The 15273-nt window shown below is 52.6% G+C and overlaps 1 protein-coding gene and 1 non-coding gene across 3 annotated transcripts in view; both read left to right on the top strand.

Moving 5' to 3' along the window:
* The first annotated feature begins 923 nt into the window (after positions 1–923).
* Positions 924–995, top strand: TRNAG-UCC (transfer RNA glycine (anticodon UCC)). Its single transcript has one exon. It is a non-coding gene; the product is annotated as a tRNA-Gly (tRNA).
* A 1312-nt stretch (positions 996–2307) lies between these two features.
* Positions 2308–15273, top strand: part of LOC128822975 (zinc finger protein 420-like) — a 56429-nt gene continuing 43463 nt past the window's right edge. For both annotated transcript variants that reach the window (XM_054004909.1, XM_054004910.1), the window contains exons 1-3: positions 2308–2360; positions 7004–7196; positions 8980–9106. In XM_054004909.1, the coding sequence (XP_053860884.1) occupies positions 7131–7196; positions 8980–9106 (193 nt within the window). In that variant the 5' untranslated portion in view covers positions 2308–2360; positions 7004–7130. The remainder of the gene's footprint in view (positions 2361–7003; positions 7197–8979; positions 9107–15273) is intronic.

Raw genomic sequence — 15273 nt, 5'->3', positions numbered from 1 at the left:
CCTTACCTGTGCTCTACCATGAGTTCTCGAAGATAACCACTAATGGGTCCAAGATTGCTTCAGCTAGTTCCTTATGTACCTAAAGCAGAGCTGGGGTTTCTGCTTTCACCCCTGCTGTGGCATGCAGGGAACCCAGGGGCAATTCAAGAAGAGCATTTGGAACTGAATTGGGGAAACCAGCCTTTCATCACAGGAAGCTCAAGTTTAGATGAACTGTTTTTTTTGTTTGTTTGTTTGTTTTTGTTTTTTACAATTGATTATAACACTAAATAACCCTTCAGTCCTAGTGTCACAATCCATGAAATTGCTTCAGCCTTGTAGTTTGCCCAGGGTGAAACTGAACATCGCTTCAAATACAAGTGAGTGGAGATCAATCACTTTTCAAGAATTACTGCGCATAGAAGACGCGTGTTGTGGTTCATTCCTTATGTCCTGGCACCATTGTGTGGGCATCTCCTTTTCCCACCTTTCTGTAAAAAGTTTTGGTAGTTGGTCCAGTAACTTGATTTCCCCAGGAAAGAGGCAGGAACAGGGGCTGCCTGCATGTACCAAACACCCATAGAATGAGGCGTCCGTCCTTGTCAAAAAAATCATCTCCCTCCTTCAGTTCAGTGGCTACCGCAACATGAAACCCCTCTGTACCGAGCAGGATGGAACACAAACATTTTCTTTTAAAAGGAGCAGCCTCCTTCCTTTTTAAGTCAGATGAATTTATCTTCATTTCCCATCTCTTAGGGGAGCAGTGGAGCTGGGTCCAACTCCTGCCGGGATAGAGAGCCCCTCTCCCTATTGTTCAGTCAGTCTGGGACCCTGCCCAGACCTAACGTGCTGCCACCACTCAAACCCATCCTGCTCATTAGCTCTGTGGCTGTGTCACTGCTTTGCTTGCACAGTTCACACCTACATGACACACTCTTTACAGTGCATTGGTGGTATAGTGGTGAGCATAGCTGCCTTCCAAGCAGTTGACCCGGGTTCAATTCCTGGCCAATGCAATGTTGTGTTTTGTCCCCCTTGCTTGAAATTGGTCTCATTTCAGTCACCCTGTGTTATCATCACATTGTTTTATGAGAAACTGCTCCCTGTAGGAATCTGCTACTGGTAGCAGTTACTCCTATGTAAGGGACAACCAGTGGGGCCATTGAACGATCAAGGTGCTAAAGGAGCACTCAAGGACGATAGGTTTTGGAACAAATCAATCAATTAAACAGCAATAAGTCACCAGGGCCAGATGGTCTCACCCAAGAGTTCTGAGGGCACTCAAATGCCAAATTGCAGAACTACTAACTGTAGTCTGCAACCTATCATTTACATCAGCTTCTGTACCAGACGACTGGAGGATAACTAATGCAACGTCAATTTTTAAACAGGTCTCCAGCGGTGATCCCGGCAATGACAGGTCTGTAAGCCTGAACTCAGGCCTCACCATCTACTAGAATTGGTTGGGAGGGTCAACAGGCCTGTGAACAAGGGGGATCCAGTGGATCGAGTGGAGTTAGGTTTCCAGAAGCCCTTTGACAAGGTCCCTCACCAAAGGCTCTTACGCAAACGAAGCTGCGCTGGGGTTGCCTCCCTGAGCATCTGGGGTAATAGCCGCCCCCGGCCCGTGTCCCCCCCCCAGGGCGCAGCGCCCAGGGCAGGGGGAGGGTCTGGGGCTCCCCAGAGTGGCCCAGACTCCCCAGGCAGCTCCAGCTTCTGCCCAGGGGGCGGGGCCTTGGGGAAATGGGAGGAGCAGGGGTGGGGCAAGGGGCGGGGCTTTGGGGAAAGGGGTGGAGCCCAGCAGAGCCTCGGGGAAAGGGGGTAAATAAATAAATAAATAAATAGAGATATTCTATCTCTTCAGAACTGGAAGGGACCTTGAAAGGTCATCAAGTCCAGGCCCTGCCTTCACTAGCAAGACCAAGTACTGATTTTGCCCCTTACCCCTAAATGGCCCCCTCAAGGATTGAACTCACAGCCCTGGGTTTAAGAGGCTAACGCTCAAACCACTGAGCTATCCCCCCAGCTCAAACCACTGAGGGGGTGGGGGCCTCGGGAAAAGGGGCGGAGCAGGCGCGGAGCACGAGCGGGATCCCATGGCGGCGAGGGGGCGGTCGCTCACGGGGTTCGCGGGCTCAGCAGCGTTGCTAGGGAGACGGTCAGAACCGGACCCTCCTCTGCCGCCCCGCGCCAGTAGTCGCTGAGCGCTGCGCATGCGCGGCGCCCGCCCAGAGCCGGCGGGAGACTCCATTTCCCAGCAGGCCCCGCGCGCCACCGAGCAGCAGCTTCCGGGCAGGCGCAGCTCGCGTCGAGGAGAGGGGGCGTTTCCCCGCCCCTAGCCCTGCGCGCGCGGCAGAGCCGGGCCCGGGGACCGACAGCGGGTGAGTGGGGAGCCTCCTCCCGCGGAGCCTGTCCTGCCCCCCGCCGGCACTGCGCGTGGCCGGGCCCCGCCCCCTCCAGTGCGCGTGCCCCCGGGACCCCTCTGCTCCCGCCATAGCCCAGGGAATTTGTTTTTTAAAGGTGAACATCATAAAGGTTGGGGTGTGGGAGGGGGTGCGGTGTGCAGGGAGGGGCTCAGGGCAAGGGATTGGAGCAAAGGAGGGGTGTGGGGTGTAGGAGGGGGCTCAGGGCAGGGGGTTGGGGTGTAGGAGGGGGCTCAGGGCAGGGGGTTGGGGGCCGGGGGCAGGAGGGGGCTCAGGGCAGGGGGTTGGGGTGCAGGAGGGGGCTCAGGGCAGGGGGTTGGGGGCCGGGGGCAGGAGGGGGCTCAGGGCAGGGGGTTGGGGTGTAGGAGGGGGCTCAGAGCAGGGGGTTGGGGTGTAGGAGGGGGCTCAGGGCAGGGGGTTGGGGTGTAGGAGGGGGCTCAGGGCAGGGGGTTGGGGGCCGGGGGCAGGAGGGGGCTCAGGGCAGGGGGTTGGGGTGCAGGAGGGGTGTGGTGTGCAGCAGGGGGCTCAGGGCGGGGGGCAGGGGGGTTGGGGGCCGGGGGGCAGGCAGGGGGCTCGGGGGAGGGGGTTGGGGGCTGGGGGGCGGGGAGGGGGTTCGGGGGAGGGGGTTGGGGGCCGGGGGGCAGGCAGGGGGCTCGGGGGAGGGGCTCGGGGGCCGGGGGGCAGGCAGGGGGCTCGGGGGAGGGGCCGGGGGGCAGGCAGGGGGCTCGGGGGAGGGGCTCGGGGGCCGGGGGGCAGGCAGGGGGCTCGGGGGGCAAGGAGTCGGGGTGCAGGAGGGTAGGCTGTTTGCAGGCGGGCCCCAGGTTGGGGATCTGGGCTCCCCCATCCTGGCGGGCAGGCTCGGGGGCCGGGCTGGGCGCTCTGGGCCGGGCTGGGCAGAGGCAGCCGGGGAGGACCGCAGCGGGGCCAGGCTGCTCCCGGAGCTGGACTCGAGGCCGAGGGAGCCGGGCCGGAGCCCCCGATCAGTGCTGGGGAGCTGAGCTCGCAGCCGGGCTGGGGGACGCCTGTGGGCTGGGCTCGCCCCCTACTCCGGCCCGCTGGCTCCCGGGCTCCACTTAAGGTGGGCTGGGCTCGGGGGCGGCCTGACCCCCCCCCCCCCCCCCGGGCAGTGCCCGGGCCTGCGGCCAGCGCTGGGAGCTCAGGCGGGTTTGGGGCCCCGGGCGCTGGAGGGAAGCAGCTGCCTTGGGGGGGAGGGGGGCTGCGGGCCACCTTAAGCGGCTGTGTTGGTGCTGCCGGGTGGGAGGCTGCCAGCGAGTACATGGGGCTGTTAAAGCAGCCGGCCCGGGGATGGGAAAGGGGAGCCCGGTTCAACAGGGTGCAGGGAGGGGTGGCGGGGTGTCAGCACCTGGGGCTCTCAACCCCCCTACCCCGCCCGTTATCTCCGTTACCAGCCCCGTGCCCCTCCCCCCACCCCGTTATCTCCGTTAACAGCAGCGTGTTTGCAGGTGAAGGCGACTCGCCCCACAGTCGCTGCGGGGAAAGAGGCCGAGCGGGAGGCGAGACCAGGTTTCAGGCCCATGCGGAGGGGGAAGAATCGTTCCCCGGAACCGCTGCGGCTGGAGCAGAAGCCACGGGGTTAACTGGCAACCGGGGCGGTGTAGGTCGGACAGGAGGAAACACGTCCCTACTGTCGGGGGGGTTCAGCGCTGGGGTAAATTGCTCAGGGAGGTTGTGGAGTCTCCATCATTGGGGATGTTTAAGAGCCGGATGGACAAACACCTCTCAGGGATGGTCTAGATAATACTGAGTCCTGCCTTGAGTGCCGGGGACTGGACTAGACGACCTCTCGAGGTCCCTTCCAGGCCTACGATTCTATGAAAGCCGGGGGCCTCCCGCTCGCTGTCTGGGGTACGGTGTCTCCCAGCTGCTAACAGGACACTGCGCTGGGCCCTGACTGACTTTCCCTTTCCCCAGGTATGGGATGAGGGGTTTCCTCCCCTCCTGGGGCTGCTCTGTGCATGGCCTAGTCCAGGAGCGGGCAAACTTTTTGGCCTGAGGGCTGCATCGGGTTTCGGAAATCGTATGGAGGGCTGGTTAGGGGAGGCTGTGCCCCCCAAACAGACAACCGTGGCCTGGCCCCCACCCCCTATCCCTCATCCTGCTTCTTGCCCCCTGATGTGCCCCCCCGGGATCCCTGCCCCATCCGCCCTGCCTCCCCCCACTCCCTGTTCCCTGACTGCCCCCGCACTGCCCCATCTAAACCCCCTTCTTCCTGACTGGCCCCCGGGATCCCTGCACCCATTCAACCCCTCCGTTCCCTGCCCTCTGACTGCCCCGACCCCTAACCACACCCCTGCCCCCTGACCACCATCCCCAACTCCCCAGCCCTCTTACTGCGCCGCCTGGAGCACTGGTGGGTGGCCCCGCGGCTGTGGCTGGAGCCAGCCATGCCACAGTACAGCACACAGCACCGGGTCAGGCCACGGCTCTGTAGCTGCGCTGCCCAGCCGTCCAGAGCATTGCACCGGCGGCGTAGTGTGCTGAGGCTGCAGGGGAGGGGGAACAGCGGAGGAGGGCCAGGGGCCTACCCTCCCAATCCAGGAGCTCAGGGGCCGGGCAGTAGGGTCCCACGGGCTGGATGTGGCCTGCAGGCCGTAGTTTGCCTATCTCTGGCCTAGTCCCTGCTCCCTCAGGCAGTGCCCAGAGCAGCCGCCTCTCTCCCGCCTCCTGTATTAACGCCTCACATTCTGGCCATTGCTTTTGCCAGAAAAGTGTCCAGAACCTATGACAGACAGTCACCATGAGGGGTCTTTCCCCCTGGTGCTGATTTGGATCCCTGGTGATCATTATTTGTCAGGGACAGGACATGAGAATTTGTTGAATCTTTTGGCTCCTCCATTCCCTCCTCTCTCCTGTTAAAGCAGCATTGACCTGGGCTCCCTGGTGCCTGTGTGAATGGATGGCACGGAGGGGGTGGGGGGTGTGTGAAAGAACGTAGCCCTGTGTCCACACCCTACAGCTGATTGCAATAATCATGGTACAAATTATGCCTTGTGAGGGACCATTGGAAAACTCATAATTTGCTGGCCATTATTGTCCCAATGAATTATGTGTGGCAATGTTATATGTGAAGTTGTAAGAGGTCCTTGTAGCATATTAACACGTTCCAAACCCTCCAGCCCTGCCCAAATGGTGGTTGGCAAATTGCCATGAGTCCTTGCCCCAGATGTGGGGAGCAGCGGTGGTGGGGAAGGGGGGATCCCCCATTATATGTTTTAAAGGATTTTGGCTCCTCCCTCCTATACCACATTTCCGGTCTCATTGACTCCAGTGTCTGGATTGACATTGCAATAAGAACAAGGCGTGACTCTGGATTAACTTGAGGGAGGTGGTGTCATTAGTTACTGTCACCAGGGGCGCTGGCTGTTGCTGACGGAAGGGAGGCTGCTCTCTCTCACTTTCCACTCAAGGTGTCAGGTTTGAGTTTCTTGGGTCACATGCTGCTGCCTCCAGTGTGATCTGGGAACGCTGGGCCAAGCAGCTCCTCTGCCCCAGCAGGGTCTGTGCCATGGAGAGACCTTTGTTAAAGCGCCTTCGGTGCCCAGCCAAGGGGAGAGACTTTCTCCAGTGGCTGGAACTAGCCCCCTACAGTCGCCCCGGGCTCTGCCAACACCAACTGCTGAGCTAGAGACCTCAGGGAAAGTGCTGGGGTTGGGCAGGGAAGTGACTCTGTACAAATGTCCCAGGAGCCTCGGATTTCACAGCCCCTGGGTATGTGCTCCCTGGTTGTGAATGTCCCTGAGGGAGGGCTGGGAGCTGCTGTGCAGCAGTGAAGCAGCTGCCCTCAGCTCCTGCCAGGATCTGCCCAGGGAGCAAACTGGGGGATTCAGGAGTGGAAGAGACTGGGCCCCAGTGGGGTTTGCACTTTGTGTGTCTGGAGGGTGGAGGTGTCAGGAAGGGAAAGGGGGGAAGACAGAGATGGAGGAAGCGGAGAGAGAGTGTGACATGGCAGATTTCACCATCTCTCAACAGGCCAGGGCTTACAGGGAGAGGGGGGTGAAATCTCCTCCGCTTTCCCGTCCTCTAAAATTGGCAACAATCTCCTCAATTGTTCCCCTTTTCTCTAACTATCAATTGTGGATAGGAAATCCATGTGAATTCCCTATTTTTTCTCAAATTATTGACTAATTCTCCTTTCTCCTCAGATTTTTCTCCATTTTCTCTCAAATTGGCCAGTGTCAATTTAAAATCTCCTCAGCTTTGGGGTGTTTTCCCACCCATTTTATCTACAGCAGTTTCTCATTGTTTAGGTGGGAAATGGTTGCCCTGAGCCATTCTGGGATAGCTGCTGGAGACCTGTTAGGGTCGGCACAGGTAACGCAATGTTTACACTTGCACTGTGTTGACCTCAGTACATCGACCATGGCTCAGTGTTGTTTGGGGAGGTGGTGTTACTGTGTTGGCATAATGGACAGCTTACATTGGTGGAAGACAAACTTAAGTGCAGATACATGTGCAACTAAGTCAGTGCAATGCAGCTTACGCTGACCTAGTGTAGACCAGGTCTTTGTAGACCAGGCCTGGGAGGGTTTAATCCTGGTGGGAAGACCTTCCTCTGATAAAGTCACTGTTTGACATTGTAGGCTCTGCCACACTGGAAGTTTCCAGGGAAAAACGTCTCGTGGGGACTCTGTGGAGAAACGAACAAAAGCCCATTCTGAAATCTCTCCAATTGCTCTTTTCACCCCGACAGACTACAGAATAACGTCCATGTTTTGCTCTAGATCGTCCCACCCTTCCAGAGGAAAGGCAATGGCTGCAGCGGAGTTAGCTGAGGTATGGGATTATCACGGAGCTGGTGGTGGGTTCTGGCTGGAGGGAGATGGGCCGTAAATGTACAGGAGGGTGGGAGCTGCTGGAGGTGGGAGAGGGCAGGAAATAATCAGGGTGGGGAAAGAGAGAGGACAAACTTGCCAGAATGAATTCGGATTAGGCCCCACATTGAAGGAGCAGACTCCTTGGGTTTGCGTGTGGAACTTTCCCCTGTTTGTGGAACAGGAATTAACCCCCTGGCCAGGGCTGCAAAAACTTCCCAGACTCCCAGTGCTGCAGCCTGAACCAACAGATACACTTCATTATTTACCACTCTCCCAAACTTTGTGTCATCAGCAAACTTCATCAGTGATGATATATTCTCTTCCAAGTCATTGATAAGCAAGTTAAATAGCAGAGGGCCAATAACCGATCCCTGTGGGACCCTAATAGAAACCCACCCACGTGACCATTTAGAGTTACACTTTGAAATGTATCAGCTGGTTTTAAATCTAGTTCATGTATGTCATGTTAATTTTGTATTGATGTAGTTGTTTAAGTATCATGTTGTACCAAGTCAAATACCTTAAAGAAATCAAAGTATATTACATTAACACTATTCCTTTATCAACCAAACTTCTGATCTCCTTAAAAAAAAAAAAAATCCAATTAGTTTGTGAGGGTCTGTTTTTCCTAAATTCATGTTGATTGGAATGAATTATATTACCCTCTTTTAATTCCCCCTCTTCCCCCGCATTATCTTGCCCAGGTTCAATGTGAGGGCTATTATCTTGGTTATCCCTTTTACACTTTTTTTAAATATTGGGGAAACTTTAGCTTTCTTCCAGTCTTCTGGAGTTTCCGCAGTGTTCCAAGAGCTCTTGAAAAACAGCATTAATGGTCCAGAGAGCTCCTCGGCCTGCTTTTTTAAAACTCTTAAATGGAAGATATCTGGAACTGCCGATTTCAAAAACGTCTGATGTTAGGAGCTTCTATTTAAGGTCTTCATGAGTTCTGATTTTAATGAAAAGAGTGTCATTATTAATAAAAATACCACAACATCATTTGCTTGTTTTCCCCAAATCCAGGAGAGAAATAGTCATTGAACATTTTTACTTCTTCTGTATTATTATTATTGATGTTTCTGTCCTTTCCGTCTACTAATGGACCAATAACATTGTTAGGATTTTTGTTGTTGTTAATATACTAAAATAAACACAACCCTCCTTCATATTTCCTTAATCCTGCTGGCCAGAGGTTTCTCCATATCTTTCTTTGCTTCGCCTTATTAATTTTCTACAATTCCAAGCTTCTGACATTTTTTCCTGTCGACTTCCTGTTTCTTCCAGGTGTTTGTTTTTATATAAAATTTTATGGGGGGGATATTGGGATTCCTGCCAGGAGGCTGTCCCTGACCCTGCCGGCGACTCCATTTCCTATATCCGTCTCTGGCTAGTAGGTGTGTGATGAAAACAGGATTGGGGACTTCAACAGCAGAGTCCAGGGAAGGGGTAGGGACGGTTTTATGGCCTGCAGCATGCAGGGGGTCAGACCAGATGATCATAATGGTCCCTTCTGACCTTAAAGTCTATGAGTCTGAGTCTATGAATATGACGACCCCTGCCCCCCCTGGCCATCGTGAGGGGCTCTCTTTTTCTTCCCTCAACCTGGTGCCTCCTGGCTCCTCAGGGTGGGAGTGGGACTGTATGACCATGTCCCTCCCAGAGCTTCCATTTTCCTGTTCCTGCTCTCCCAGGAATCCTGGGCTCGTACTAAAGTACTAAGTGGGGGGCTCTTGCTCTTTCAGGGGCTGGTGACCTTTGAGGAGGTGGCTCTGTATTTCACCAAGTCAGAGTGGGCTCTGCTGGACCCCACTCAGAGAGCTCTCTACAGAGACGTCATGGAGGAGAACTATGAGAAGGTGGCCTCGCTGGGTAAGCATTCCTGTCCCTTTGGTTATTGGAAGCTGTGGGTTCTCTAAAGAAACTCTGTAGTAATAACTCTATACTTTTACTACTCATACATGTGTAGACTGGTTTCCATGTCTTGCCCTCCTCCCCCCTTCGCTTATGTCTCATCCCAGTATCATTTTTAGACGTACACAAATTTTAAATGACCAATGGCACAAAAAATAATTAACAAAATATATATATTTAATTTATCCTTATTGGATGCATTAAAGTCCAGCCCCTACCCTTTGCTTTCTTTCTGAGGGCTATGACCATTGCACGTGGGAATGTTGGTAATATTTATATGATTCCAGTACATAGCTCAGTTTCCCTCTGTGCTCGATATTACTATAATCTGGATGTAAAGACCAGGACACATGAGGTGTTTTTGTTACAGAGCTGTCATGGGTTCGCACAGAGAGCTCTCTAGGAACTAAAAGCATGTCTACACTGCAAGCGCTACAGCTGAAAGTGGTCAGCCGAGAATTGTTCCGCAGACCCAGCTGTGTCTATAGTGGGGGCTAGGCTGACCTAACTATGGCAACGTCTGCACTACAGAGTTTCGTCAATGCCGTGTGTGTTGGTTAAAGCAGGTTCTTCTTTGAGCGACGGTCCCTATTGAATTCCACTGAGGCTAATGCACATGCGCCCTGCTCCCAGAGCCGGAGCTTTTTATAGTAGTAGTGTCTGTGGGGTCACGTGTGCGCCCTTGCGTTGCCTTGTGGTTTTGCCTGCGTCTCCAGTTCCCTCTCACCGCCGCCCGGTCCAAGTCAGAGCTTCTGCTGTCCCCTCGTCCCTGGTGACGCATTTTCTTTCTTTAGTCAGGATGTAACCCGCACAATTTAACGCTTTTCCACCCCGTATCAGTCCTTGTGGGTACGCAGGGACAAGGGGCCCAACTTCACCCCTCCCAAGGCTCAGGGCCAATATCCCTTCCTAGTGAACTCAGGGTGCTACAGGTCTGCAGGGCCCTTTCCCAATGAAAGAGCCTTACACAGTAATATCCTTAAACACGTGCATGTCTCTATTAGCATCAAATCAAGAGAACACATACGCCAAGCATCTAATGCTCACCCCTCCCGGCAAAGACAGCTGGACGTCTCCCGGTGGCCAGTCAGGATCTGCTCTCGTCCGGAGCTCCGTCTTCTGTGCAATATGGTCGTGCAGGGGTAAAAGTCCTGGCACCTTTGGTCTTGAGCTGTATCTCGGAGTTAAGATCCAACGATCCCGTCTCCAGACCCCCATTATAATTAAAATGAGGATTTCTCTTATCTATGCTTTAACCAATTATTTTACTTAAGACATAGCTATGCAAACACACTAACCAATCGTTTTCACTATACAGGGGTTCACATGCCTAAGACCACCTATTGCATTAGCTTTTGTGTTTTTCAAAGTTAGTTAAAACTTCTCAAGGTCCACTTATCTTTGTGCTTTGTTAGTGGAATACACTGTCAGGGTAGAATTGCTTAACCAGCAGTAGACTGGGACTCTCTGCCTATTTAAAGTACACTTTCTAACTATTTATTTAAAATTTCTTTAGCAACAGCAAAACTTTTTACTTTTTATTATCAGACAGAAACTCAAGGCTAACTCATCCATTCTCATGACACTGTGAATGTCAGTCTATCTCCAGTTAGTAGCGCTGCAGCTAATACTTTTCTATCTGTCTGCCTATGACAAGGCCGAATTCCCCTGACTCTAGTTTTGTTTCCAACTTATGGTGGCTGAGCCCACAAGATGGCTGTGGGTTATGCTAGGTCCAGGCCTCTCATTGCAAGGACTTTGTTTTGTGTAGTTTTGTAGTTGTTTTATGTAGTTTTCTTGTTTCTGAACGTTTTGTAGGATTAAGGACTGGATATACTATTCCAGCGGTTTCCCGCCAAACAATCCCCAACTCCCCACTTTGCCCCCAGCACCTGTGTCTGGGTATTCTCTATAGTCAGGATTTTCTTGGTTTCTGTAGTGATTTTTCTTGTTTCTAAAAGTTCCACAAGGCTCAGGATGCGGTTCTCCTTCAACCCCCCCCACCCCCTTCCAGCACCTAGGTCTGGATGCTGGATTATGACTAAGAGGACATGATTCAAAGTCTGCACTTCCTGTCCTCCTTTGTTCTCCCTCAGTGACGAGCTGTCTATACTGCTTGTGGGAAACCCACACCACATCTAGGTGCAGCATCTGTCTCTACTTCCCTGCCCGTACACGGGAAGACAGAGCCCCTCCCCCCCAACCCACCACTTCTTCGCCGCAAGAAGCACCTCATGGAGCTCACCCCGGGACGCAGTTGAATCCTGGTCACCGAACCCCCCGGTACATCGGACTGAATCCAGGAGGTACTGGTACTTGAGTCTTTGGGCACCAGCGCTGCAACAGCAGGATCAACCGGTTTGGCCATATGAGAGCTCGTGGCCCCAATATTCGCCATCAGAACAATCCTGTTCAGCACGGGAATCCTCTCCTGTAGCACATACCTGTCCTTCACCGAGTAGGCATTTGAAACCGGGATTGGACGATGCCCCAATCAGCCCGGCCCCGATGGTACTGACAGATGCAGAGGGATTTCTCTCGTCATCCCGAGATGAGGCTGTGTCATCGACTCTCTCCTCTCCCCCAGACTACTACTGTCAGTTTCAAGAGCTGCAATGAAGGACAGCTCATGCTCTCGAAATACCGTTGGAGGAGGTGCAGCACAGGCAGCACCACCTGCTGGCCATTTTGCACGTGTTGGTACCGGCCAGGGTGGGCCTATCAAACAAGGACACTCTCCAACAGACATACACTATGTGCCATCCCCTGCCCATGTGCACCCCCACCTCAAAAGGGGCAGAAAAGAGGTACAGTGTCCTCCCTCCCCCCCCTTCCAGGGTTCCAAGTTTCTATTCTCTCATCCTCTGCCCAATTCCCTGATGATTCAGGCTGCTATGGAGTGAGCTAAACAACAGCACCCACGCTCCACCCCAGCTGACAAGGAGAGCAAGAGACTGGACCTTATGGGTTTGGAAGGTTTTCTGCTTGGACGGCCTCCAGTCCTGGATCTCGAACTGTCTGGCAGTGATGGCCAAATATGACTTCTTACAGTATGGACATGGCAAATGAGCTACCTCAACAGGATCATGCCCAATTCCTGTCAAGTCTAGAGGAAGGCAAGTTGGTCGCAAAGTCGATACTTCAGCAGACACATCCTTGTGCATTTTGGCAACTGGAATAGTCATGAGGAGAGAATCCTGGTTTCCCTAGAGAAGTGCAGAACACGATTGAAGATCTCCCTTTTGATGAATCACACTTCTTCAATCAAAAGATGGATGACTCCTTTCACTTGCCAATGAACCTCCTCAGAAACATTGTATAGTCCACAGAGCCTATTCACCTAGACCGACAGTGCAGTCCTCCACGCAACACTGTCTGCGCGTAAGCTATATTTCTGAATGCAAGTAGAGAGCTGTCTCACTTCGCGTGCATCCCAACTTTCTACCAAAGGTGGTTTCCTGCTTCCATCTCAACCTACCCATACACCTACCTGATTGCCCAAATCACATGCTTTGAATGAGGAACGGCAGTTTCACTTCCTTGATATATGTAGGGCACTGGTCTTTTATCTACAGAGGACACAGCCATTCCTGAAATCTCCCCGGCTATTTGTTGCCATAGCCGAGAGAATTAAAGGGCAGGCCATATCCACCCAGAGAATCTCGAAATGGGTCTCAGGGTGAATTGAGCTCTGCCGTCAATTATCAGGATGGTTCCAACCAAGTGGGATATGGGCCCATTCCACGAGAGTGCCAGCATCGACTACTGCTGCGCTCCATGACATGACCCTTATGGACATCTTTTCTTGTCAGTATGCTACAGAGTGTGGTTCTGTGGTGGACAGCTCATTTAGTGCAAAGGTCCTCTGCTCCACAGTTCCGTCTTCTTCCTCTCACCCTCTGCCTATGTAGGTACTGCTTTTGTTACTCACCCTCGGTGGAATAGAAGCCTTCTCTAGTACATTATTCCCCTGTTCCAGAAGTGCTGATCTATGTAGGGGGCATCAGATCCTACAGCAAGAGTCACAAGCAGCATCAGCCAATTCCAGTCTTCCATGTCTGTATCGTCAACCTCCTGCTCTGTCATTGACACCATCAGGTACCTTCAGTGGGTCAAAAAATACCGCTGGAATGCCCACCAGCATCTCAAGGAAGTTCCACTTGTTTCCTGAAACAGGAGCAGAAACCGAATCAAGAGAAATTCTTTGAGTGGTGACTCCTCCATGTTGCTGGCTCCTGTTCCTGGGAGCAAGCAGATCAAAATGACAGCTCAACAGGATGGGTTGGTGGGTTTCTGTAACTTGCTGTGACATGCAGGGGTGGACGGTCACGTTTTCCACATTGCACTAGGAACAATGAGCTGGAGTGGCCATATTTTGGGAGGGCCCTAGGAAGTCTGGGATATGGTTAGCTGGACTTGGGTCTGCATATTGCAGTGTGGACCCTGGAGTCCTCGTGTGGGGCTTGGGCTCAAAAATTCTTATTACTTAGGTTCAATATGCAGTGTGGACACTCAGACCCTGGGATGGCAGTTTCAAGTTGTGTAGATTTGGGTCCCACTAACCCTTGGTAGTGTATACATTGCAATGTAGGCGTAAGTCATGTCTTTACTACAAACTTAAGTCGACATCCTACCGCCAGAGTTACTAAGTTGGTTGTGCATGTAAACACCACACTCCTTGTGTCGGTGGAGTGCGTCCTCACTAGCAACGCTTGCATTGATGCAGGGAGCAGTGCAACTCGCCACAGGGGGTTTTGGGAAGGGCTTGCAATTCCTCATGGGACCAAAACATTCTCACAGGTGACTGGAAACACGGCTCCAACATCCCATGATGCTGTTTTCTCCCTCCCCTGATTGCATCTGCAGCCCATAGTATTTTGCACCTTTTTTTCAAGAGGCTGCCATAGCATATGCCATCTCCAGAGAAACATGGACCCCGCTCAGCTGTGCACTATTGTGGTGAGCGTTGCAGACACCACACCTGCCTTACCCTGTAGGATATTTCCAGAGCTGAGAGAGGAACTGCCGCACAGAACATGACCATGTCCTTCAAGTAGCACTGCTACAAACCATGGAACGAAGCAGTCGCCCAGCAGCTGAACATGGCCAAGTGCTGGTTCCGGTCCCGAGAAACAAGCACTGACTGGTGGGATCGCATCTTTATTCACGTATGGGATTACGAGCAGTGCCTGCAGAACTTTTGTATGCACAAGGCCACTTTTCAGGAACTGTATGCAGAGCTCTCCCCAGCCCTGAAGTGCAGGGACATGAAATGAGACCTGCTCTGAGAGTGGAGAAACGAGTGGCGATTGCTGTGTGGAAGCTTGCAACTTCAGACTGCTACTAGTCATTGGGGAATCAATTTGGAGTGGGTAAATCCACCGTCGGGGTTGCTGCGATTCAAGTAGGCAGGGCCATTAATCACCTTCTGCTAAGAAGAATAGTGACTCTGGGCAATGTGTAGGACATACTGGATGGTTTTCACAGAATCATAGGACAGGAAGGGACCTCAAGAGGTCATCTAGTCCAGTCCCTTGCAATCATGGCAGGACTAAATATTATCTAATCATAGGGCGACCAGACAGCAAGTGTGAAAAATTGGGACGGGGGTGGGTAATAGGAGCCTATATAAGAAAAAGACCCAAAAATCGGGTCTGTCACGATTTTATAGGGACATCTGGTCACCCTATCTAATCATCCCTGACTGTGTTTGTTTAACCTGCTCTTAAAAATGTTCAATGATGGAAATTCCACAACCTCCATAGGCAATTTATTCTGGTGCTTAACCACCCTGACAGTTAGGAATTTTTTCCTAATGTCCAACCTAAACCTCCCTTGCTGCAATTTAAGCCCATTGCTTCTTGTCCTCTTCTCAAAGGTTAAGGAGAACAATTTGTCTCCCTCCTCCTTGTAACAACCTTTTATATACTCGAAAACTGTTATATCCCCTCTGTCTTCTCTTCTCCGGACTAAACAAACCTATTTTTTTCCGGCTTGCCCTCATAGGTCATGTTTTCTAGACCTTTAATCATTTTTGTTGCTCTTCTCTGGACTTTTTCCAGTTTGTCCAGCTCTTTCCTGAAATGTGGTGCCCAAAGATGAACTATTCCCCAAAGGTCATTTCT

This window comes from Malaclemys terrapin, chromosome 15 (genome assembly GCF_027887155.1).
Source record: "Malaclemys terrapin pileata isolate rMalTer1 chromosome 15, rMalTer1.hap1, whole genome shotgun sequence".
NCBI classification, from domain to species: domain Eukaryota; kingdom Metazoa; phylum Chordata; order Testudines; family Emydidae; genus Malaclemys; species Malaclemys terrapin.
This window is presented reverse-complemented; position numbering and strand designations above follow the sequence as displayed.